Here is a 6,950-nt window from a genome sequence, read left to right as displayed (position 1 = left end):
CCACTGCTGAAGCTAGTCTGGGTGTATGGGCTCAGGCAGCCCACCATACAGGGTGTTCAAAGTCCACCAGGCATCCAGGCTAGGAGGAAGGTTCTCCTTGGGTCCTGTTTTAGCCTCACACTCAGAGGCAGCGGGATAGACCCACTGTCTCCCGGGTGTCAGCTCTTCTCTCTGGGGTCGGTCCTAAGGAGCAGTCTGAGCCCCACTGCCCTCTTGAACCTCCGCGGGTGCCCACCTACACAGAGGCCTGGTCTCACCACCTGCCATCCGGGCACCAAGGGTTTTATTCGAGTCCAATTTTTATCCGCACCGCGGAGAAAGAGGGAGGGGGGACATAGAGAAAGCAGGGAACCCGGACCAGACCCCGGACCCCTCCCCCCACTGGAGCCCGGGGCATCTGCCTGGTTGGGCCAAGGAAGACATTGTGAGATCCCTGAGGGCCCCAGGAGGAGGGGGCTGGGAGCGGCAGAAGAGGACTGGGGGCCACTGCTTCCCCATCGTTGCCTCAGGTCAAGGCCCTCAGCCTCCTCCTTCCCCTCCCTTCCAGGGGCTGCAGCCTCTGTCTATGCAGAAGCTCGGTTGGCCGTGGCCCCATCAGACCCCCGAGGTACACGCTCGGCAGGTCCAATGCACGTGTTATCCTATGCCTGAGACCCTGGGCTGTCATCCGGCCCATGCCCAGACGCCAGGCACAGGCTGCCCTCCTCTTGGGTGGGGCTGGGGGCACTAATGACCTGTCACCTGTCTGCCTCCCCGGGGACCTGTCTCCACTCCCCAGGGTCTGCTCAAGTCAGTGGATGACGTTCTTTTTTCTCTTCCCTACAGATTCCACCTCCCACCTCCCCCTTTCCTCTCCCACCTCTTGACCTGAACCCCTTTTGACCTCAGGGTCAAATGCACCTGAGGTCTGTACCCCTCACCTCTTGTCATGCAGAAGGCCTGTCTGGTAGTACCTCGGCCCAGGGCATGGGGTGAGGAGAGTGTGGCCTGGAGAGGTTAGACAAAGAGTGAGGTGCCCAGCTCCCCAGGCTGGGCCTTTGGGGGGCACCCGTCTAGGCACTCCTGGGCCAGTGGAGGAGGTTGGGGAGGCTGTGGGGCCAGCCACCAGCCCTCAGCCAGGATCCTCTTGCAGCCGGCTTAAAAGGACGCAGCTCCCAGCTTGGACGGGGGTGCACCAAGGGTGGGGCTGTTCTTCCTTCTATCTAGCTTTGATCCTGCGTGCTGTACCACCTCCTCGGCCGCCCAGTGATAGGAGTGGAGGGAGCTGTGGAGTGGGAGAGAGGGGCTCCCAGGGCTGGCACCTTGCAAGGTGTCCCTGGCTGCACTGAGCTAAAGTGAGGTGATGGAGCAGATTGTGGATTCTCCTACCAGCCACCGGCAGCAGTCCCCAAGCCTGGTGAGTTGGCATCAGCAGGAAGGGGGGGCGGGGAGATCCCTGTGTTCGTAACGGCTCTTTGTTCCCTGGGCACGGTGGGTAGACAGGAGGTGGGAGAGGACACCCTTAGAAGCAGCACATCTGGCTTCTCCGTGTCCACCGGGTGCCCACCCTCAAAGTCTTCCCTGGTCCCATCTGCCCGTGCACTGGCCCTGGGACCTCTTTGTAGCCTTGGGGGCAAGAAGGTGCAGCGCCCTCCCCGCCGGGGTCCTGGGGCCCGCCCCTCGCCTCTCCCAGTGTCAGGGGGGCACCAAGCTGAGTCTTGTTGGGCTCAGAAGCCCCCGCTTTCGGAGCTGCTCCGGCTGTGGTAGCTGGGACTGGGGGTCTGAGAGGGGCTTCGTGTCCGGCTTCGGGTCCCACGACTGCGACTGCTGTAGCTCCCGTGGCTGTGGCCGGGGCTGGGGCTGCGGCTGTGGCTCCGGGTGGAGTAGTCGCTGCTCAGGCAGCTGGAGGAGGAAGAGGGGCTGGGCCGGTAGTACGGAATAGGACGCTTCCGGGCACTGCAGGGAAGGAAAAGCCGATTACAGGCCATCCCAGGCCCTGAGTCCCATCCGGCAGCGGCCAGGGCTTCCTGCCTCAGTTTCCCCTGAGCCCTGGCCTTAGAGACAGCTGCCTCCTCCAAATGGAATTTGACAGTCCATAGTTACTTGCAAATTCCATGTTGATCATTTTGCTTTTCTTCACCCATCTACAGGGAAAGGAATCCATGTCTCTGCCTGATCTGAACACCTGCTAATAAATACTTGGTGAGGCTAGGCATGGTGGCTCATGCCGGTAATCCCAGCACTTTGGGAGGCTGAGGCAGGAGGATCACCGGAGGTCGAGAGTTTGAGACCAGCCTGGCCAACATAGTGAAACCCCATCTCTACTAAAAATACAACTAGTTGGGCATGGTGGCGCGCACCTGTAATCCCAGCTACCTGTGAGGCTGAGGTGGAAAATCGCTTGAACCCCAGAGGTGGAGGCTGCAGTGAGGAGAGATTACGCCACTGCACTCCAGCCTGGGGACACAGTGAGACTCTGTCTCAAAATAAATACATAAATAAAAGTTGAATGAATGAAACTTGCAAATACAGATGGCTCCCATCACAAGCTGGCATGGAGGCCTCTATGACCACATCGCAGCCCTGCCTCTCTGTCCCCTGTTCCCTCTTCAATCAAGGATTTTGTTGCTTTCAGGTCACTCAAAAGGAATAAGGAGGAGAGTCCTGGTCGCTGCTCCCCACGCCCCGGTCCAGTCCCGAGGCCCCACTTCTCACTCAGCTACCTCCCGCTGGCCCGGAGTTAGTTGGAAGCCAGGAGGCTATGGCCCAGAGAAGAGAAAAGAGAGGTTAAGTGGGCAACACCGCCCTGTCTCAGGGTTAATTCTGAGGAAGAAAACAGGTGTACGTTAGTGGAGGAGGAGGAGGCAGCCTGGGAGAGGATCTGAAGGGATGCCAGGTGGAAGGTGTGAGGGCCTGGCCTACAGGCAGGGTGTGTGACCTGTCTGGGGGCGTCCCCAGCTGGGTGAGTTGGCATCAGAAGAAAGGGGGGGCAGGAAGATCCCTGGGTTTGCAATGGCTCTGTTCCTTGGGCATGGTGGCTGGGCAGGAGGTGGGAGAGGACATCCATTAGAAGCACAATTGACTGGGCTCGGTGGCTCACGCCTGTACTCCCAGCATTTTGGGAGGCCGAGGCAAGTGGATCACAAGGTCAAGAGATCGAGACCATCCTGGCCAACATGGTGAAACCCCATCTCTACTAAAACACACACACACACACAAATTAGCTGGGCGTGGTGGTGTGTGCCTGTAGTCCTAGCTACTCGGGAGGCTGAGAAGGGGAATTGCCTCAACCCGGGAGGCAGAGGTTGCAGTGAGCAGAGATTGTGCCGTTGCACTCCAGCCTGGATGACAAAGCTCGACTCCATTTCAAAAAAAAAGAAAAAAAGAAGCACAATCTGCCTGGGCACTGGGGCTCATGCCTATTATCCCAGCACTTTGGGAGGCTAAGGCAGGTGAATCACCTGAGGTCAGGAGTTCGAGACCAGCCTGACTAACATGGTGAAACCCCATCTCTACTAAAAATACAAAAAAATTAGCTGGGCATGATGGTGGGCGCCTGTAATTCCAGCTACTTGGGAAGCTGAGGCAGGAGAATCGCTTGAGCCCAGGAGGCGGAGGTTGCGATGGGCTGAGATTGCGCCATTGCACTCCAGCCTGGGCGACAAGGGTGAGACTCCATCTCAAAAAATAGTAATAATAATAATCTGGCTTCTCCTTCAAGGCGGTCTGGCCTTGAGCTCTGGGGAATGGCCCCCGAACCACCACCTTTTTCTTGATTACCTGGATCACCAAGGACTAGGCGGGACTAGCTGGAGAATCATACCCTGTTGGAGCTGAAAAGATGCTCACAAAACTCTGATTATTGTACAGATGTGGCAACCAAGGCCCAGAGAGGCACACCCATCTCCCAAGGCTGCCCAGCAAGGCGGTGGAGAGCTGGGCTCAGGACTTCTTGCCTGTGGTTCCCCCAGCCGCTGCCAGAGTAATCTAGGGTTTCAGGGTGATTTCCACAAAGGTGGTCCATAATGTCACCTGGAGACCGAGGCCCAGACACTTCCAATCCTAGCAGAGAAACTGATCATGACTTCACCAGCCACGTCCTGGGCACGGCCCCACTGGGCTGTGGAGGGCAAGGGGGAGTGGCTGGCTCCTCTGACAGCTGCCCCAGAGACCAGACTGCTGTGTCCCCTCCTCCAAGTCCCCCAGGTTAGTGAGATAGAGAGAGGCAGACAGACGGACAGCTGACCAGGGCCAGACCAGCTCACTTGGGCATCTCCCAGGCAGCCTGTGCAGAGGGGTCCGCCTGGCCCCCAGGCTGACCACAGGCCACTCAGCAGGCTGGACCTTGAGATGAAGGAGAAAAGGAGACATCATTGTCGGGAGACGGATGTGGGGAGGGTGGGAGGGGCTCCGGAGGGATGGCAGGACGACTCTTGCAGAGCTGAATTCCTTGCCGGCTGCTGCCCACCCAGACCCAAGTACAGAGTCCCCACCCTCCATGGAGCCTCAGGCCCCCAACAGGACCCTTCCGTCTTCGAGGCCTCCTGCACCTCTCTCTCGTAGCCCTCAGCGCCTCCAGTTCTAGTCCCCCTCCTCCCCGGCCCCCCTACCCTGGCAGAACCCAGTCACTGTCCTTTGGCCCCCACCCCCACCCCCCTCTCCGTGCCAGGTTCAGTCGAATCCTCGGAGAAGGTGCCCGAGCCGAGGTCTCTGTCCCTGATCCGGGTCAGCGGCCCCAGCCTTGCGCCCCGGCCCGCCCCCGCCTCCCCGCCCCACGACCCTCCATACCTGGTGATGCGCCGCGGCTCCATGAAGCTTGGCGAGTCCCGGCGCCGCTTGCGGATGGGCGAGTAGCTGCGGGAGCGGCGCCGGGCGCGGGCGGCCTCGGCCTCGGCGTGCCTCGCGCGGCCCTCGCCGTCCTTGTCTCTGCGGGGCCGGCCCGAGGTCAGTGAGCGACGCGGCTCGACCGCTCCACCCCGCCGCCCGCCCCGGGCGGACACTCACCGGCCGAGGGGCTTCTTCGGCGACGGCGAGCGGCTGGGGCTGCGGGGCCGCTTCTCCGCGGAGCGCGAGCGCGATTTGGAGGGCGAGCGGCTGGAGCTCCAGGAGCGAGGGTGCGGGCCCGGGCTGCGCGACGAGCTCTTCCCCTCCGGGCCGCCGCGCCGGCCGTGCGCGCCCGGGGACGGAGAGGTGCTGGCGGGCCGCGCGCGCGGGGGCCGCTCCTTGGCCCTGGAGAAGGAGGACGGAGCCGGGCTGGGCTCAGCGACCCCGATGGGGGCTGGGGGTGGGGAGGGCTCCCTGGGGAGGGACTTAGGGCGGAGGGGCGGGGTCCGCGTAGTTCGTGGTTAGTTTGTGCGGAGCGCGCAGTGAACGCGGAGACAGGTGAAGGGCAGGGGTCAATTCCAGGGGAGCCCCGTGAAGTGGTGCGTTGGGGGAGATCAGTGGAGGGGGGTGTTCTGCGGGGTGCAGGGAGCCTCACGGGGGCAGGGGGTCTCCCTGGGAGCAGTGATGAGTAAGGGGAGAGGGATCAGTGTGGGGAAGAGGTCGGGATAACTGAGGGTAGCTCAGGGTGCGGAGGCAGCTCCGTGGGGGGACTGGGATCAGTGGAGTTTGGAGGTCAGTGGAGGTAGGTAACTCCCTGGGGAGGGAGCCCTGTGAGAGGTGAGTTGGGATCAGTGGAGGGAGGAAATCCATGGGAGGATCCATGGGGTCCATGGGGGTTTGGGGGTCTGTGGAGAGGGAGGGGAGCTCCGTGGGGGGTTGGGATCCGTGGGAGGCAGCTCAATGGTGGGAGGTGGGATCCGTGGGGGGTAGCTCCGTGGGGAGGATGGAATCCGTAATAGGTAGCTCGATGTGGGGGAGGGACCTGTGGGGGTAGGTCAGTGAGTGGGTGGGATCCGTGGTGGGTAGCTCGATGGGGGGGAGGGACCTGTGGGGGTAGGTCAATGGGGAGTGGGATACCTGGGGGGTAGGTCAGTGAGGGGGGGGTGGGATCCGTGGAGGGTAGGTCACTGGGGGCTTTGGATCCCTGGGAGGCAGCTCCGTGGGAGGCTGGGATCCGTGGGGGGCAGCTCGGTGCGGGGAGGGATCCCGTGGGCGGGGGTCTGCGAGCGGAGGGGAGCCCTGTGCGGGGTGGGGGCCGGAGTCCGGCTCCCGGGGCCGAGCGCGCTCACCGTTTCCCGTGTCCGCCGTGGCCTCGCTCGGAGCCGGGCTCGGGCCCGGGGCCGGGGGCGCCGCCGCCGCTGCCGGAGTCGCTGCTGGAGCGGGCCCTGCTGAGCGAGCGCGACGAGCCCCGGGGGGGCGCGGGCCGGGCGCGCCGGCGACCCCTGCGGCGGGGCGCGGAAGCCGAGGACCGGGAGCGCCGCCGCCTCCGCCGCCGCCGCCGCCGCCTGCCCGCCCCGCCCGCCGCGCGGCCTCCGCGACCTTGGGACGACGGCGCCGAGCGCGGGCTGGGGCTCTCCTTCCCCCGCGCGGGCGGCGTGGGTGCGGGGTCCGCCGCCTTGTCACCGGCCCTGGGCGAGGGCGAGCTGGGCTTCTGACGGGGAGAGAGGCAGAGAGGGCACGGAGCGGGGAGAGGGAGATGGAGAGAGACAGAGAGACAGAGAGGAAGAGGGAGAGGGAGAGAGACAGAGACGGAGACAGAGGGGGGAGAGAGAGGGAGGAGAGACACAGAGAGAGAGAGACAGGAGAGAGACAGTAGAGAGACAGAGAGACAGAGAGGAAGAGGGAGAGGACAGAGACAAGAGAGGGAGAGTGAGAGAGACAGAGACCAGGGGGAGAGAGAGGGAGGAGAGACACAGAGAGAGAGAGACAGGAGAGGGAGAGGAGAGAGAGAGACAGGAGAGAGACAGAGAGGAAAGAGAGACAGAGAGAAGGGAGGAAGAGAGAAAGTGGGAGAGAGACAGAGGTAGATGAGAGAGGGAGAACGAGCGAGAGCGAAGAGATGGAGGAGAAGGAAAAAAATCGGGGGA

At 62.8% G+C, this 6,950-nt stretch overlaps 1 protein-coding gene across 2 annotated transcripts in view; it reads right to left on the bottom strand.

Annotated features, from left to right (window-relative positions):
• Positions 1–263: 263 nt before the first annotated feature.
• Positions 264–6,950, bottom strand: part of SRRM3 (serine/arginine repetitive matrix 3) — a 77,655-nt gene continuing 70,968 nt past the window's right edge. Inside the window, exons 12-16 of one of the 2 annotated variants that reach the window (XM_037740266.1) lie at positions 6,153–6,514; positions 4,984–5,208; positions 4,768–4,905; positions 4,245–4,323; positions 264–1,935 (exon numbers count right to left, since the gene is read on the bottom strand). In XM_037740266.1, the coding sequence (XP_037596194.1) occupies positions 1,675–1,935; positions 4,245–4,323; positions 4,768–4,905; positions 4,984–5,208; positions 6,153–6,514 (1,065 nt within the window). In that variant the 3' untranslated portion in view covers positions 264–1,674. The remainder of the gene's footprint in view (positions 1,936–4,244; positions 4,324–4,767; positions 4,906–4,983; positions 5,209–6,152; positions 6,515–6,950) is intronic. The other variant, XM_017533483.2, reaches the window with a different exon arrangement.

The sequence above is a fragment of the Cebus imitator genome, unplaced genomic scaffold, assembly GCF_001604975.1.
Source record: "Cebus imitator isolate Cc_AM_T3 unplaced genomic scaffold, Cebus_imitator-1.0 Scaffold82, whole genome shotgun sequence".
Lineage (NCBI taxonomy): Eukaryota > Metazoa > Chordata > Mammalia > Primates > Cebidae > Cebus > Cebus imitator.
Note: the sequence above shows the minus strand (reverse complement) of the source record. Positions and strands in the feature narration are given on the sequence as shown.